The 17944-nt window shown below is 38.8% G+C and overlaps 1 protein-coding gene across 7 annotated transcripts in view; it reads left to right on the top strand.

The window, feature by feature from the left end:
• The window catches only part of POLQ (DNA polymerase theta), a 57929-nt gene that overhangs the window by 8504 nt on the left and 31481 nt on the right, over positions 1–17944 (top strand). For 6 of the 7 annotated variants that reach the window (XM_055807445.1, XM_055807446.1, XM_055807449.1 and 3 more), the window contains 9 exons: positions 3027–3135; positions 5756–5975; positions 7880–8024; positions 8122–8268; positions 9330–9542; positions 12767–12909; positions 14100–14304; positions 15190–15332; positions 17729–17922. In XM_055807445.1, the coding sequence (XP_055663420.1) occupies positions 3027–3135; positions 5756–5975; positions 7880–8024; positions 8122–8268; positions 9330–9542; positions 12767–12909; positions 14100–14304; positions 15190–15332; positions 17729–17922 (1519 nt within the window). The other variant, XM_055807451.1, reaches the window with a different exon arrangement.

The following is a 17944-nucleotide window of genomic DNA, read 5'->3' as shown; positions in this document are numbered from 1 at the left end:
TATAATCTCTCAGAAGTTAGAGATACGCCAAACCCCTTTGGTTGGTACCTCCATTTTATCCCTCATTTTGTTGTGCTCTCTAAGATGAATGTACCTGAGAAGAGTCATACAAGTATAATCAGCCAAGTGATTACAAGATTTTAATTTGAACATGTGTCCTTAACACCGATACCTCAAAGTGTGACATTTTTCTTTCACCATTTGAAAATGCATTTGCTGCAACCCTCAGTTTCCCTTGTGCCCCAATATGACAGCATAACTGAAATTAGGGTAAAAATATGTGGGGTTTTTTCTTTATATGCTTATTTGAAATTAATTTTTAAATTAAATTTGAGTTTAAAAATAATCTGTTAGAAATTGACAAATCATCTATTTGGAGATAAATTTTCGTAAAAGCTGCAAAAGACGGGCATGAGCTGAAAATGCCAGTTTGTCACCTAAAGCAAGCTTGTCTGAGACTGCAAGATTGTCCCTTGTCTTGTAATTAATTCTAAATTTAGACCAGTTCATAACCAGGGTGTTCTATCTCTTGAGATGAATTATTGGGAGATGACTGCAGTTCTGGCTGGATTCCATCTCAAGCTTGGATTGTTCCTTTTGTTGGTGTCAATCCCCTGCTGATAGCTCATGTTGCCTTTGGAAATTGTTGAGTGAAACTCAAATTCTCTGCCTGGCAGAGCTCTCTTTCAGTTAAAAGCAATTTTGTGTTGCTAGTTAGCATATAACGTGTGTCAGTTTTGAACATCCAGGTACACAGGAGATGATATTCCTCATGTTATTCAGCCTCTTGACGCTGATGCTAAAGAAGTTTTTAGGAAAGTGGATTAGAGAAGAATCTGCAGCCTTCTCAACGTGTCAGCTGGGAATGGATTTGTAATGTGCTGTTGTGATACTTGTTTCTTTTCTTAATTGAAACAAAATTAAAAAATTACTAGTTGAATTATATTTAAAAAAATATCAAATCCTTGCTGCCTGTTATTCAGAACTTTTTAGTTTTAAACAGGATATAGACTTAAAGCAGCCTAGTTATTTTACAGTAAATGTCTGCAATAGCTCTCAGGTACTTTTTAGTAGGTTTTTTTCAGCAGTCTTCTAGGGACACACCTAATTTGCTGACAGAAATAGGAGTCTGAGGCTAGCCTGATTTTCAGTAGCAATGCAATATGACAAAATTCTGGCCCCACTTGTACTCCTGAGCTTTTTGTTGAGCAGAAAATACCATTGCATGCTGGGACATGAAGTCCTCCTTGGCTTCAATTCTGCTTAAGATCAGGATAGCTTTGTGAAAAATACTGGTTGCCTGATTGCTCCTGCCGTGTTATTCCAGTGGGTGTGTTCTGAATGTTGCCTGAATAGATGAGAGCACTTGCATGTGTGACAGTAAGGTCCCACCAGCTTGCACACTGCCAGGGCAACACGATACACAGCTTTACTGTGGGTTTGAAATATGTATTACAGCTAAGTAGCAGCAGGAGGTATAGAACGAGTGTCCTGTACAACAAACAGTGGCGTTGCCTGTGCTTTGGCCTGTGGGTACCATTAGGCTTCATTTCAGGAAGCAAAATGTGCTGCTGCTTGGCACAAAGACTGGAAAGGTAACTTGTATGAATTTTACTTTGGTAGATATCTGATTACACTGTCCTGTTTCAGCTGCTGGAAGAATTCAGACAGACTGTTGTATGGGGAAGCAGGATGAAGCTTTTTCTGGTAGCTGAATAAATATGTATTTGGTGACCAATGAATTACCATTTTTTACAGGCAAGCATGGAATGGAGGAAGTACAGGAAGACAGAGGAGCTGGATGGGTGGGAGTTTGTAAAAGAGGCTGATGAAGCAGTGCAGCACTCTTTTCTAACTTAAGTGGCTTAAAAGAGAAAGGGGGAGAAAACAGACGGAGAGAGAAGGAACATATGTAGGAAGGAGAGGAAAAAAATGGGAAGGAAAAATAGCATTGAAACAGATAATATAAGGTCACATTTGCCCTTAAGCTACTGCTATTTTAGCTGTACTGGGAAGATATTACATAGCTTCATGAAAGAGAAAACAAAACTCCACAGCAGCAGAACTAATGAAGCCTCACGTCCTCTGTGCCCTGCTTTTTTTTTTTTTTTTTACCTTCTTTCATCCTCTTCCATGTCCCTGTGACCCTGTCAACTGGCCAGAAAGGGTTCATACTGCTGCTAGCTGGGATGTGTGCAGGAGGTGTGCTGGGTGGCTGAGTTGCAGTGGCTCTATGTTTTCTCCTCAGGGGAGACCCTAGTCTGGTCTGTTGTCTCCAGCTGCTGGTATTCAGAATGCTTCTTAGACATTCTTTTCAATATTTCTACACCTTACAAATTTGATGGAGGCAGCTAATAGATTAAAAAGTCCTTTACAGGAAGTAGGATGACAACAGAGCAGTCGTGTAAGGATTCCTTTCCACTAGAAAGCTAAAGCTAAATAGTGGAGCTCATTCAGGTTTGGTTAGTGAAAAAAGATATAATAGGAAGCAGGCTATGCCAGTGTAATTACATCTGCGCTAGGTTTTTTTTCTCACATTACTGCGTTAATAAGGAGTGATGTTTATAGAACTAAGATAGTGATGTCAACAAAGCTTTTGGCTAGCTCATTTGGGTGCTGGGATGTTCTTTTCTAGACACTCTGAAGCCTGAGTTTTACTTGCAAAGAGGTAATTTTTTGTTTTTTGTTTTTTTTAAAAAAAAGTAGTAATATATTACATTATAGATCCTGCAATACCATTTTGTGTAGTGGCTGGACTAACAACTCAACCTATTTATTTTTATTTTTTTAAAAGCTGATTTTTTATGTGTGTGATGTTGTGGGGGGTGTGAAATGTCATGACATTGGTCATGATTTATCTGTCTCAGAAGAATCAGTGACAGAAGGAAGCCATAGTGGTGTTGGTAAGCACAGCTGGATTTATGAATGTAAATTTCAGTTCATCATGTGGAATATGAAAAGATCAAGGCTATCCGTTCTTAGTTTGGAGTTTTGCCAAATGTAACCTGAATGCTTCTCTTTATCAGGAGTGGTGGTTGTGGATGAGTTGCACATGCTGGGAGACTCTCATCGAGGATATCTGCTGGAACTCCTCCTGACCAAAGTTAGATATGTTACAGAGAAGGTTGCAAAACGGTGGGTAGACCAGGATGTTTGTCTTTTAATGCTAAATTATGGATGACTCTAAATATTTTGTTCTCTGGATAATTGGAAATTTGGGTTAGCTTCAAGGTTTTTATTGGAGTGATGACCTGGACTATTTTGGTTATTAAGGTCTCATCATACCACCTCTCAGGGGCCTGCCAGTGTAGTCAAAACCTCTTTTCCTCGTGGTTTTCAATTTCTGTGCTACCATGGGATTTGTTCTCTCAGGAAAAGAAATAAGGCTGCAGCTTTCATTTACTTTTTTAGCCTATTTAATTTTTTTTAAAACTTTCTATTATTTCTGTTAATGTTTTTTGCTAGTAGATTTGCTCTGCTTAATTTTCCATTGTTTCATGGAAGGAGGTATTTAGCCTACTGAAGTGTTCAGGTGTTGTGGAAGAGTGGGTATGCTGCTAACTTCTCAGTGGTGAATTGATCAGAAGACTGAAGAGGATGTGCCAGTAGTTTTCTGAGTTAGCATTGCTCAGGGTGATGTGTGGTTTTGCTTATAACATGTGATAGCCTAGTTGTTGCATAGTTTCTTGCCTTTAGCACAACTGATTGTCGAGATGTTTCCTAAGGGCTTTAGAGGCTTTTAAGAATTCAGTATCTAGATTCCCAGCACCAAACTGTCCAGTGGCTCCATAGTGCCCTAACACAGACAAAGGCAAATGGAGGAGATGGTGTATGGATCTTAATCTTTATTGGTGGTGCTGAAAGAAGACTCAAAATCAACTGTTCCTTTAGCACCAAAAGCTAGATTTTGTGTTTTCTCTGCTGCTTCCTGTCTTGTGAGTTGTACCAGTGCTGGGCTAAGCACAGACTACCTGTTTAGTTCTGGGGGAACTGCCATTTCTACATTGGGTCTCAAACGGACATTTTAGCCAGTATTTCCCATCCTGATTTCCAGGATCCAGCAGTGTTCTGGGTCTAATCACATCTGTCTTTTTCTGATATTCTCCCTGTAAGTCCTGGAAGCCAATACACTTCAGAGCAATGTGCGTGGTTTTGCCACTCCTTTTACCTTGGCTTATCATGTAGCTGCAGTAGAGATGCAGGTCCACTCTCTGCTTCCCTCCCTTGCATTCAAGAAGCAGGAAGGAGAAAACATTTGTCAGGGAAAAAGGGACAGATTCATCAAGGGATGTTCCTGGGAAGACACAATACTTCAGCCTTCACCATATAGGCACTAGGGCCCATATTCTCCATCTCTCCATCATGGTGGAGTTGACATTGGTTCCCCATACCACTTACTGACATGAAGGAGGTGACTGCTATTTTTGTTTTGGAATCCACTTGAGATTCCTGGAGTTGAAGACCACCTTTTCTTTGGTGGACACTTCTGGACCACTTTTGTGGTGCTTTCTTCCCTGTTATTTCATGGGAGTCCCTTTATCAAAATTCTTTAAACACTGACCAATTACCAGTGCTTTTAAGAGCTTTTGAAGTGGTTGGTGGGACATCCCACTGAAGTATAAGACTGTCTTTGCATCAAGAGAATGTTCTGTGGTGGCCACTGCAAACATGGGTACCCTTGCTAATCTGTGAGGCTTTTGAAGATGCAGCCAAAATTCTGCAGCAGATTTTTCTTCTCCCCAGTCAACGAGTGTGTTGTGGAGCTGGAACGTTTTTCATTGTTTGAGGTCAACAGTTGCTGTAGGGGGAAAAAATCTGCAACCTAGATAGTGGAGCTGTACTAGCAAATACTTGAAGAACTTGGATAAGAGAGAGCCTGCCTTTCCACATTTTCCTTATTTCTGTCTCACCAGTGACTGGCCTTTTTTACTCTAGCTTCTGGGTAGTCTTATTTCCTCTGTCTTGTCTTTGCCAGGACTACCAGGATCTTCTAAGAAGGTTCAGGCTGCTTCTGAGCTCATACTGATTTGTCAGACCTTTTCATTTTTTAAAGTCTCAATTTGTGGCTCAGTGCAATGCAAATGAGTAGTTTTCAATGTAGGCTTAGGAGCATAAACTCCCCCCAGTTGTGTGGATGTAAAAGCTTGAATAAAAATATACATTTGGGTATCTAAATTAACGGTTTGTGTTTTCAGGCCAATGAATGTTAAGAGGCCATTACTTCTCACTGCCTTTAGTGGAAGCTGCTGTTCAGCACTTTGAGAGCTGAAGCTGCTTGCTTCTTTGCTGAACTAAGGGCTTTGGTTTCCAACTCTAGGAAGACCTTACTCTAGTATAATTTGTCCTGAAATTGAAACAAATGGGAGTGTTTTAATTAAGGCATTTAAGCTTAGAAAGACTGCAGTAGAGATTGAACCATTTCTTTATTCCCATGTTTTTGTTAATGGCAAGGAAATAGTTGATTTATTTATTTCAGTTTCTCCAAATATGCAGTCAGTTTATGGCTGCCGTTACCTAAAGGAGATTAAGGTTTAGGTTCAAAATGATAAAAAGTTGAATTGTCTTGTTATCAATGCATAATTTGACATTGTGTTTGCCAAGTGTGGAGCATGGCTTGTTTCTTTGTTAAGAAATTGAAAAAACATAGCTTTGCACTTTAGATGCTGGAAGGAAGTAGACTTAGTTGTTCTGAACACTTTTCCAGAACAGTAGCCTGTGTTGCCATTAACTTTCATTTTCTTTTAACCGCTTCCAGGCAGGTGAAGATGGCCAGTCACAGTTTTGGTGGGATACAGATAGTAGGCATGAGTGCTACCCTCCCTAACTTGGGACTCCTAGCCTCATGGTTAGATGCAGAGCTATACTGCACGGATTTTCGCCCTGTGCCCCTCAAGGAGTGGGTGAAAATTGGCAGCAACATTTATGACTCCTCCATGAATTTAGTGCGAGAATTCCAGCCCAAGCTTCAGCTGAAGGTAACAAAACTCTGAGCACTGTCTTTGGGATAACATCTTTTGCAGAGCTAAAGTTAAAAAGGCAGCTACGGGTATGTTTTAGTTTTTTTTTTTTAAATTAGATGACATTCCTGACTTCATTGTTTACTTCATAGATGGTATGCTCAAACTGAAAACAAATTTTTTTTTTTGTCTTCTAATGATTTAAACAAAAACCAGAACAAACATACTCACACTCATGAAATTCTCGGAAGTTTCTTGAATCTGACTTGAAGATAAAGTTGACTTTGCAGTTACCTTGTTTCTGAGCACATGACAGGTATAAAGAGTTTGATTCTTCCCTTACCCACCACCCTATCTTGTGTCCTGGAATCCACTTCACTTTCATAAATGAAGGTAAGTATTTCCTGGTTAGGTCAATAAATTTGCATTAATTGATGGGAGAATATTTTTGCATTAAAATCTGGTGTTGAACCTACTTTTGTTAAACTACTGAATGATCTAATTTTTTCAGTGATTAGAAGGCAGATGTCCATCCTGATTCTTCTGAATCTCTTTTCAATATTTTGTCCTTTTGCACACTTGAAAAGGATATGAAAAGTTAAAGGTAACCTACTATAATGATTTGGAAGAACCAAATGCGTAGAAGTGGGAAATTTGGACTTTCTACTTGAAGGTTCCTTTTCTGTGCAGTTTTTGAAGGGTGAGCTCTCTCCCCAGTCCGTTCAACGGCTGTCTGTAATACTAGTGCATTAGTTGGACAATATGTGCTGAATGCCAGCAGGGTTTTGGAGTGTTTTGTACCCAGTTCTCCTGCTGCACAAACATTCTGTTTTCAGTAGCATGGTGGCACAGCAAGGAAAAAGGATCATAAAACAAAAGGGAATGTACATGACAAGAATATCTGGAAGCTTGCTTTCATATGGTCATATTGAGAAGGTGATGTTACATCTCCTTTTCTGGATATTTTTTGGTGGTTGCTTTGGATAGGTCCTAAATTAAGTGAGAGGAAGAACTGAACTAGGTTTGTGACTCAACAGTTTAAGGGAACTGGCTTATTTTCTAAGACCGGATGATCCTCTTGGGCTTGAAATCTGTCACTGGACCTTCAGATTTCTGTTGTGTGCCTCGGACTGGACCAGGAAAGGGGACTTGACCTTACCACTTCTGATGAATTTGGCTGAGTCCTTACTGAGCTTTTGCTGTGTATATGCAGTTCCTGCCATTGCTCCCTTGTTTGCATTTGCATTTTAGTGCTTTTTATGTCTTACTGTACGCCTACATTTTCTCTTCCTCCTTTGGCCTGCTTGCTGAAAGAGAATCTGGCTTAGCCAAGCAAAACAGATCAGTCGCAGGAACTCTCTGAGGATGTTAAAGCCAAAAAGGCAAGCTGTAAACAGTAGGGTTTTGCATGCACATCTGTATACGTATCCATAAAAGCCTGCCGCTGTATCCTGAATATTGCAGTCTTTGGTCAGCAGTGCTTGCTGGGTGCATCTTATTGGGGATGCTTAGACGACTACATCTCATGCTTTTAGTTCAGACATTGTTAGTTACTGTAGAGGGATGTTTTCCCTTGGGGCTCTTCTTAGTTCTTCCCCACTGCTGTTAGCCATGACATGGAGGTTGGAATGAGTTTTTGTTGCATTGTATGGCCTTCATTCAGAAATGGATTTATGAAAGCAAGATGTAAAACCTTAGATTTATTCATGGGTAGGTTTAGGGCTGTCCTCAACAATGTGGTCGTATAGTGCTTGGAGTTTCTAAAGCAAGACAGAAACTGAGATAACAGTGCTCCATCTGCTTTGGTTGCTCCTCTTTCTGATCTGAAGTAGAAGATTCCCACTGTGACACAGAAGAATGGACAGCATTTACAAACCCCATTCAGTGTGAGAGTGCATTGAAAATATTTTGTCTCAATTCAGGGAGATGAAGACCATGTTGTGAGCCTGTGTTATGAGACTGTTTGTGATGGCCATTCAGTCCTGCTTTTCTGTCCATCCAAGAACTGGTGTGAGAAGCTGGCAGACATCATTGCCAGGGAATTCTACAGTTTGCAACAGGCTGAGAGTAAGAGAAAAGTAGTTAATAGAAGACTGTAGTATGCATAGTGCCTTTAATGAAAAATAATTTTAGTAGAAACTATAAAAATACTTTTTCTCCCAAGGTTCTGCAAAAAACTCAGCCCTTGCCCCAGTTGCTGTGGACAGAAAAGGGATTGATGAGGTTCTGGATCAGCTAAAGCGTTCTATCTCGGGCCTGGACTCTGTGCTCCAACGTACTTTGCCATGGGGAGTGGCATTTCATCATGCAGGTATTCCTGAATATCTTGGTCTTGAATTCCGTAATGATCAAGTCATATGGGTTCTTTTTGCTGTGGTTACCAGTAATTTACCAGTTGCTTTTGTAAGCCTTCCATAGCTTATGACGGAATTAAAGTGCTTTGAGAATCTCACAGTTAAAAGTAAACTCAAAATTCTTCTATTGTGGCCAAAGGCTTTAATTCACTAATAGTTACGATAAATCTTTCTGTTGTGTTGGATAACAGCAACTTTTTAAACACAACTTAATTTTTTTTGGTGAAATGCCTGAAAAATTAGCTGATTTGCAGCTCAAGCATTTTCAAAGCTGCCAGAGTATTTCAGAGCAATTTTGCTAAACTTAATACTGAAATAGATGAGTTAATAGAAGTAGTATAACACTGAAGAAAAAATAAAAGGAGAATGAGCTGCAAATGTGTCTTGTTAGATATTTTAGTTCTTAGTTAAGTAGGTAATAGTGTATGTCAGCTCTAGGTCCGCTGAGAGAAAGGACTGACTCCAGAAGAGCGAACAGTAGCTATAGCATTGGATATGTAGGGGGAATAATTCCAAATACTTATAGAGTGTGGGTTTCTTTCTCAGGAATAAAATTGCCCTGAAGCCCTCAAGGAAATGTAGAAAGATATATATTAGACCTATAACTTGGAATGGAAATAATGAGGGAGGATTCCAGGGTCAGGATGGCAAAGACTAAATCCTAGTTCTCTGCAGTGTTTGTTGCATCCAGTTTTCTTCTTTTTATTTATTTATTTACTTGCAGTGCTTGTAGATGTGTAGTAAATAGTTGTTCATCTTGCTACGATGTGTACAAGCACCTTAGAAAAGTTAGTTTATAACTATTACTGTCAGTTGGATAATGAAAACTTAATGGTAAAATTCTGCTTCACTTATAGTTCAGAAGAAATTAACTCATTTATTGTTGTGAGTCTAGTTCCTAACACTGAATGGCGTAATGTTCATTAAATTTGTTCTTCCCCTTGCTTGACAGTAATGTTATTAGCTCTTAAATGCAGTCTTACCATTACTAGGTTCACTAAAAGTTGTCTCTCCTCAGGTCTTACTTTTGATGAACGGGACATCATTGAGGGAGCCTTTCGTCAGGGCTTGATCAGAGTCCTAGCAGCAACCTCCACACTCTCATCTGGCGTGAATTTGCCTGCTCGCCGAGTGATTATACGAGCTCCCATGTTTGGTGGCAGACTGCTGGACATTCTTACTTACAAGCAGATGGCTGGAAGGGCTGGCAGGAAAGGAGTAGACACAGAGGGTAAGCAGAAGCTTTATTAACATTCTGTAAGAATGGTGTTAACCTGATTAAATCCAGGGCAGTGCTTTGCAATTAGTGACTAATCATGATGAATTCCTTTGGTATTCCGTATGATTAAGTTAATCAAGATGAATTTGTTTGGTATTAATGGAGTAAAAATTGTAATTCCCAGGGGATTCAGTTCATTGCATGAGACTCACTTTAGTATTTACATGTCAGTTACTTTAGGAACTAACGGGCTATTTCCTCCTTCAAATTCTTGTTAGCTTCTAAAGCTGTGTTGTTAATTTGCCGTAATTCTATGATCCATGGTCAATTTACTAAAGCATTTACAGTGAGCTCTCATTGGACAGGCCTAAAATGTAAGAAATGTATTTAAAGTCTACAACCATAACTTGATAAATCTCTTGTCTGAAGTTCAGATTTGGATTTGTTAAACTTCCACTAAACTTAACCATAACTTTTATGGATCTTGAAAGTAGTAATGCGACAGAGAGACAGAGAAATATGAACAGTAGTTCATAGATAATATGGTGTCTTCTTGCATACACCAGCACTGATTGATGTTCAACAAAATAGTCCTGCCTGTTACTTTAACTTGCAATGGAAATTTATCTTCATGGATGGTATTTGGAAATATTGTATTGTACAAGTATAAACACAGTAGAAAATAAGAAGTTCAGCAGAAGTGGGAAGTGGGATTTACCCTACTGATGGTTTGATTGGTGCTTGCACGAACCCTATGTAAGCAGACTGTTCTTACATTTAACTTTCTATTTTTGCCAGAGTAGCATAGCAACAGTATGTTTTGCGACCTATATCTCTGTGAGCTATCCCTATGTGTTAAAGAAAAGGGCAGCTGCATGCTGTATTTTGAAATTTTCCGGACTTTGTCATTTGAGTGTAGCTGGCAGGTGTAAAATTAAGTTATTCCTTGAAGTTTCTTTTCCCGCCCCCCCCCCCCCCCCTTCAAGTTACAATAATTAGTACCCTTTTTTGATGGTTCTGATGTGACTGCGTTTTGCACAGTAAGCAGTTGATTTTATGCTGATGAGCTTCATGAATGTGCCTTTTTTTTCCACTCTGCAGAGTTTTTTGGATGAGAACATAAAGCTATATTACCAGCTGCTACTCTTAGCTGGAAAAAATACCTTATCTAGATGGGAAATTCAGCTGACAGACAGAAGATAAATGCTGTTAGGTTGATTTCCTCCTCCCCTACCATCATTGTAGTGTTTCATTGTCTCAGGTTTTGATTTTTAATTTTTTTTTTTTTGTGTGATTTGTTGGAAATTTAAAAACCTCATTTCAGAAAATGAAATGGGATTATTTTTGCATTCATCAGAACTGTTGTATTCCCAAGATGAAATAGGTAAAGCTGTTCAATATCACTGAACAAAACCTAGAAATATAATAGGGCCTTTTTTGCTTTTAATGGAGCTTTATGCCTAGATAGCCAGAGTCTTCTGGTGTTTGTCTAGTCTGATGCTAACCTAGACTTCTCCTCTCATCTGAAATGTTCATAAGGGATCTCAGAACAGTTTAGCCATGTCCCTGTCTGTCTGTTCCTTGTTGTGTCAGTCTGTGTCATGTTGTGTGTCATGTCCCCCCCCCCCCCCCCCAAGTTTACTAGGTTGCCGTTAGTGGCTTTAAGTTCTGAGTGGCATCTTGGGAAAGGGTTTCCCCAGGTCTTGAATGATTGTTATGTAATGTAGAGCCAGGTGATTACCCATCTTTTGTTAGATTTATCACACTGAAGAGTTGAAATTTTCAGAGGGAAGTGTAGGTCATGTCATAACCCAAATAAAAATGAGTGAACATTCTTCATTGCTGAAATCAAAATGAGCTTTGCTTTCACAAAACAATGCTTACAGACAGTTTATCTTCTGTACTTTCAGCTCTGGCAACAGTGCATGAACAACAGATGTCAAAAGTTTCAAAATCACAGAGACACATCCTCTGAACCTGTCGTTCATGCTGTAACTCATTTATATAATCATATTTAAGCTGTATTTGGTTACTCACACACACTGCAATTTGTGTTATTTATTCTGTTCATTAAATTTACATGCTGTGTATTTTCTTTACCTCTGGATTTGCTAATTGTCGTAGCATTGCCATGGCTACATTTTTATCATAACTTAACATCCCTAGGATGTTACTGAGATACCTATTATCAAAATTACCTTGGTCTCCAGACTATGTGCACTTAAATCTTAACAAGTTATTATAAACCTATCATGGTATTTACTGTACAGCTAATCCAAATCTAATGCCCTCTTCTTATTCAAAGGCAAGCTTGTCCTACCCATAATTCATTTATACTGTGCCAGCTGGCAAAGCTTCTATCTATCTAGGTCTCCCAGGCACCTGGTTTCTCTATAGTGGCTTTGTTGAAAAAAATCTCCTTTATGTGACCACTGCATTTTCCAGTAGTCTGTACTGTGATCTTGTTAAAGGAATTGGTCCATTATTTTTATTTTTGTTTCATGGCTCTGGGAGCTTTTTTGCCTCCCACAGAATTTCGGTAGCGAGGGATGAATTTAACAATGTCTGATAGAGAATTTTAAGATAAGGTATGTTTAGACGTACTTTCAGTGGAAACCATTCAGGATACTTAAGTTTTTATGTGTATGTGTATAAATGCATAGTAACTTAGATTAATAACTTTGGATTTCTGAATTAGTTTGCTATCTGTGTTATTTCATTTTGGGAGTGGAAGCTGGTTGACTTAATACAAAATGTCAAAGTGCTGTGCAGCTTTTATGTGTTCTTCTTGCTTTTGAGAATCTTTTCAGTTTAATAAAGTAGTGCAGAAGAAAAACTTATGCCACTATGTATTATAGTTCCAGTCAATTCCAGAACAAGAAGCAAGAGTGTTTCAGCAGCACAGCAGATGCATAGAGAGGCTATGGAAGCTCCTTAGCTGATTCAGCAAGACTCTGACCACCTTAATGTAACTTTGACAATTGCTCTACTTTTAAGTCTGAAGTGTTATGCATTTGTGGAGTTCTTACATAGCAAGGGATATACACTGTTCAAGGCTGTAAAGGTTTTTCTTCTTTTTTTTTTATTCAGCTTTTTAAAAAAATGCGTACAGTTTTCCATTTCAATAATATGTCCTTGGTGAACTGTATGTAGCTATTACAGCACTAAGATGCAATACTACGGTCATTGTTTTGTTTTGTTTGTTGTGTGGGTTGTTTTTTTTTCTTTTCCTGTAGGTGAAAGCATTTTAGTTTGCAAGCCCTCAGAAAGATCAAAAGGAACAGCTCTGCTTCAGGGATCTCTCAAGCCTGTTTGCAGTTGTTTGCTTAGAAGAGAAGGGGAAGGTGTTGCTTCTAGCATGAAAAGAGCAATACTTGAGGTACGGGATACACAGAGAGGGATTAGAACTGTGCTTGCACTCTTGTAACTGTAGGATGGTTTCTTTTGTGACAGCATCAGATGTTTTCTGTGCACTTTCTTTCTCTTCTTTTTTCTCCTCTTTCAACCCAGGCGGCTTCGGAAGAAAATCACCGGGGTCTGCCAGCTTGCTTCAGTAGTCAGCATTTTGTTTGGTATATTTCAGTCTCTGCTTGCTGCAGATTAGGATGTGAGCATGCTCGAACAGGGGCTACTAAGCTTTGCTTTTGCATTTAGATATACTCAAACTGCAGTCAGAAGTAAGTGTAATTATTAAACTTCATGTGTGACCTGACAGTCTTAACTGGGAGATACTTGTAAATTATTGATCCCAGAGGCTTTGTAGACTGAACTGGGCCATGATGACATTTGTAGAATGTTGTAGGGTTCCTTATTTCCCCCCTCACCTACCTCTTTTGCACAGAAATTATTTGAATTTTGTAAATACATTTTTGGTGAACAAACAGATATGGTACTCAATTTGGTTCCTCTAGCCCACCCTCCCCTGTAGAGTTCCCACAGGAGTAGAAAGGACTAAAAGGGTGTTACTCCACATAGGTGAGCTTATTTCTTTTTCCAAAGCTACTTTTGGGCTTGAACTGAGCTTAGACTCTTTCAATGCAGTTTGTTTGCTGTACTACTACTGTCTTCTGAAGGCTGCTGTGGTACTTAGAAGTTGGTTGTGATTTCATAGATTTTGAATTTTTAGCAGACGATGGGATTTTGTAACTGCTTTTTTCTAAATAAGAGCTATCTAAAAGATGGGGGTTCCTTTTTGGTGGTGTTGCTTTATAACACGAAAAAATCCATTGTAGGCTAAAAACCCAGTGTTGGCTCAGCAAAACACCTAGGGCTGGTCACAAATATAAACTATTACTATGTGTATGTCCGCTATCAAAATAAGATTTTATAATTAATTCCTTCCTGTAGCTTAGTTCTCTTACTTCTACCTAAGGTGTCTTAAGTTCTTGCCAAGAAACATCCTTGCCAAGAAACATCCTTAAAGGTTGGCAGTTGCTTTGCCTCATGTTCCCCTCTCATGCTGATTCTTTAAAACTCAGGGATCTGACGGATCAATCTCTTTGATTCTCTAATCTGATGTTCTATTCTACTGCTTCTCTGGAAATAGGAACAAGTAGTTTTCTTCAACAGGTCATAGTGGGGGGAGTGGCCAGCACTCCAGATGATGTGCAGACCTACGCTTCTTGCACTCTTCTTGCATCCAGCTTGAAAGAAAGCAAGTGGGGAAATGAGAAAGCACAAGACAAAGTGCAGACTGGACCTATTGAGGCTTGTGTGGCGTGGTTGCTGGAAAATGAGTTCATTCAGGTTCTGGACTCCGGCAATGATGTGAAAGGTAATGTTAGTGTTCTTCCCAGTGATTGCAGTTAGCAGTTTTGAATCGGTAAATCTTCTGCAGCTGGGTAATGTTCAATATAATGAACATTTATAATGAGGACTTCTGTGCATTTTTGTTTTTATTTTAAAGTATCATGTGTATCATGAATATTTTAGCTTTCTGGAGGGTGTCTTTATACCTGCTTTAACATTTTTTGCATGCATGTGTTCTTGGAAGGCCTCTCTGTGCACGTCACCTCTGAGACTCATGTGTCCTGGTCTACAAATTCCCAAAACAGCTTTAAACAAGGCATACTTTTACCACAGGTTTTGTGCACATTAACTGTAGACTATGATTTTTGCCTTTCTGAGGAAGAACCAGTACATTCTAAGAGAGTATGGGTCTGTTCTAGAACTGCTTGGTATACATGGTTGCACTTTTTCCTGATTTTGCTGTTTTCTTAAAATGGCTAAGGATGAGACTCTTCCAGGAATAGAAAGAATCCCCATTACAGGTTGATTTGTATCTCTCTTTTAAGAAAAGATAATAGGAGATATTTAGTGTTCCTAAGAAAGGAATACCCAAAATGGTAACTCCTAGGTAGGTTGGCAGATGGGATTCCAGTGTTTTCTGTTCAAGTAGCTATCAGAACTGTTAGTCTGAGTAGTTGGAGGGATCCAAGCTTGTGATCTGGCCTCTGAAAAAGACTAGTTTAGACTTAGGCAAGTCTAAACCTTTTATTGTTCCTATTTTTCTGTCCTCGGAATGGAGAAATATGCTATTTCTTGAAAAAGGAGTTGGAAAAAGTTAGTAGAATTGATATCTGTAAAATACATTGCAACCTGAAAATGAGATATAAACTTGTACTAAATGTTCCTCTGTGTATTTTTATTTTTTGAACAGCAAAAGTTTATCATCCAACACATCTTGGCTCAGCTACTCTTTCCTCTTCTCTTTCACCAACTGAAGCCATGGAAATCTTTGCTGACCTGCAGCGAGCTATGAAAAGCTTTGTTCTGGAGAATGATCTGCATATTGTCTATCTAGTAGGTTCCTCATTCTGTGTTTTGTATTTTGTACTGCCAAAACTAAGGAAAGGAGAGGAAGCCCAATGCAGAATTTTTGAGTGCTCCGTGAATGCAGGGGGAGTTTCTTGGGCTTTGCTTAGCTCATCCTTCATGAAGAAAGTTTTCTAAATTGAATGTTCTTCAGAACTGGTCTGTTCCCAGACTGTCTGTTATGTAGGCAGGTGCTGCATGTCTGTCTGAGCGCATTGCTATCACTCTTGACTTTGAAAGATTTCAGAACTTTGGGTGGAGGATAGTGGTAATTTTTTGGAGACACTTGAAGTTGATGAAACAAACTGGGTTTGTTGTGTGTTTGGTATCAGCAGGCTGCCCCTCAGATTGCTTTTGGAGGCTCAGAAAACTTTTTAGGTTTTAGCATCTGTTTTGCCTACAAAAAGCCTCAGAGAACTACATTGCTTTCTTCCTGTGGGTGGGCTTTCTTTGGTTCAGTAACGGTGAAATTTGTCTCTGATTTAGTTTACTTGCTTGGTGATGCTGCCAGGGCTAAAGAAAGGAATGCAATAAATTTTTTGAATGGAGAAAATTCCCAAATTTGTCAAGATTTATGTGCATATACAGTTCAAAAGCTAAGCAATGCTATTTAAGCCTTTGGAGAGGAAGCCATGAACCTGTGAAGATTAGTGAGGAAACAAGATGGAGTTGCAGTGAACATCTTGGGATTCACGGCTGCCAGAGGCCTGTCATGCAATCGTCATCCAAAATTGATGGTCATCTTTAGCCTCTTTAAGTATTAAGTATATTCTCTTTACCAGGCTGATAAATCAAAGACAAAATTTGGGCATCTTGCCTGAAAAAGAAAGTTCACTCCAAGGAGAATATGCTTGCAGTTACAGGAGTTGTTAAGCTAAGGGGACAGGGGAAGGCAAGAGTCTGAGGGTGCCTGTCTCTTCTTGGTGTGTTCATTAACCTAGTTATTGGCTGATACTGATAGATTTTTTTAATTTTTTTTTTTTGTCTACTAGTGTCCCATATGTACTCATATCTCTGTTTTAGAGGACCACCTTATATTTTGTTGTATTGTTGCTAGGCAAAGTGGACTGTTTTGTGTCGTGCACCAGTGATATTTTTTTTTTCCTGTTTGCATCTCCAAAACAGAGAAAAAAAAAAAAAAAAGGATTACTTTTGTTTGTATTCTGGGGTAGAGACAGTGGTGGCTATAAATTTCTTTCACCCTGTACTTTTTAATTGCAGGAGCTTGTCTAATGTTATTTTAAATCAAATACACTGTTGAACAAAATGTTCTTGAGATTCCCTTCCATTAAGCTAGCCTAAAACACTTTCTTGCAAGTCTGTTCATTTTCAAGGCTGAAGGTCTGTTTGGTTTTGGTGTGGGTTTTTTTTGTTTGTTTTTGTTTTTTTTTTAAAGAACCAGTTGTTCTCCATGAGTTCCTGATGGGCTACAGGGAAGTTATCTGCCATAATGCTTTTTAATTCTTTCAGGCTTCAGTCTTTCTACTTGTACAAACATGAGGCTGAATTCCAAGACCTTGAATTTTAGAAAAGTTGATTAAAACAAATAAGTATTCACTAGGTTAGGAAAAGAGTTTTTTCTTTAAAGAAAAAAAAAACAACAAAAAAACCCAACAAGCAACAAAAGACAATCCCCCACCTTAATAACTCTTGTTCTTCTCAGCAGATGAAGGGGCATGGATGATTTAAAACTACGTAGGCATCTGGTATTCTATATTATGTTAAATGCTCCCCAACAGCTGTTAGTTATTTTAAAATAATTAATCTTGCAGTGTATCAATACAGACATGAAGACATTTTGTCTCCTTATACTGAAACTGACTCTGTGCTCTCTGAATAATAACAGAATTTGTTTTCTGTCTCTGAGTTTGTGCATGCTCTGGATGGCTGTTTTTAGTGTTAATAAAAGCTGAGATTTCGTGTACTTTAGGTAAACAAAAGCTTCAATGAATTCTGGCAAAATCTGTGTTCCTTCCTGTTTTATCAGATGCTGTGGCAGTGGCTAGTGTGATTGCTAGTGGTTTAAGAGGTTGATAGATATCTGTCAGTTCTATTAAAAAAAGAATAAGGTTCTGTTAAAGGGAAATAAAAATGCAAAAACTTAAAAATCTTCTAGTGGCTTGGATTTAGCCAAATCTGACAAAGATTCCAAATTGTTAAATCATTAGTACCTGTATGAGTCAGATCTTTTTAGTACAAATATTAAAAAAACTATAAGAGCTTTTACTTTCTTCAGGGTACGTGGTTATGACTCAGTGCCTCCGAGTAGTGCGTAGGATGCTCTAACCACATTCTCTAGGCCTAGGCTGCATTTTTGTTTACCCAGAGCTCTGTTCTGTTTGTTTCTCTGAAGCAGTTTTTTTGCATTGTCTTATTTTCTTTAGGTCACCCCAGTGTATGAGGAGTGGACCACAATTGATTGGTACCAGTTTTTCTGCTTATGGGAGAAGCTGCCTGCTTCAATGAAACGTGTGGCTGAGCTGGTGGGGATTGAAGAAGGTTTTCTGGCTCGCTCTGTAAAGGGCAAAATCACAGCTAAAACAGATAAACAGCATAGACAAATGGCCATCCACAAAAGGTAGTCACAAATGGGTGTGAAT

The sequence above is a fragment of the Falco peregrinus genome, chromosome 6 (assembly GCF_023634155.1).
Source record: "Falco peregrinus isolate bFalPer1 chromosome 6, bFalPer1.pri, whole genome shotgun sequence".
Classification (NCBI taxonomy): domain Eukaryota; kingdom Metazoa; phylum Chordata; class Aves; order Falconiformes; family Falconidae; genus Falco; species Falco peregrinus.
The sequence above is the reverse complement of the archived record's forward strand: the minus strand, read 5'-3'. Positions and strand labels throughout refer to the sequence as shown.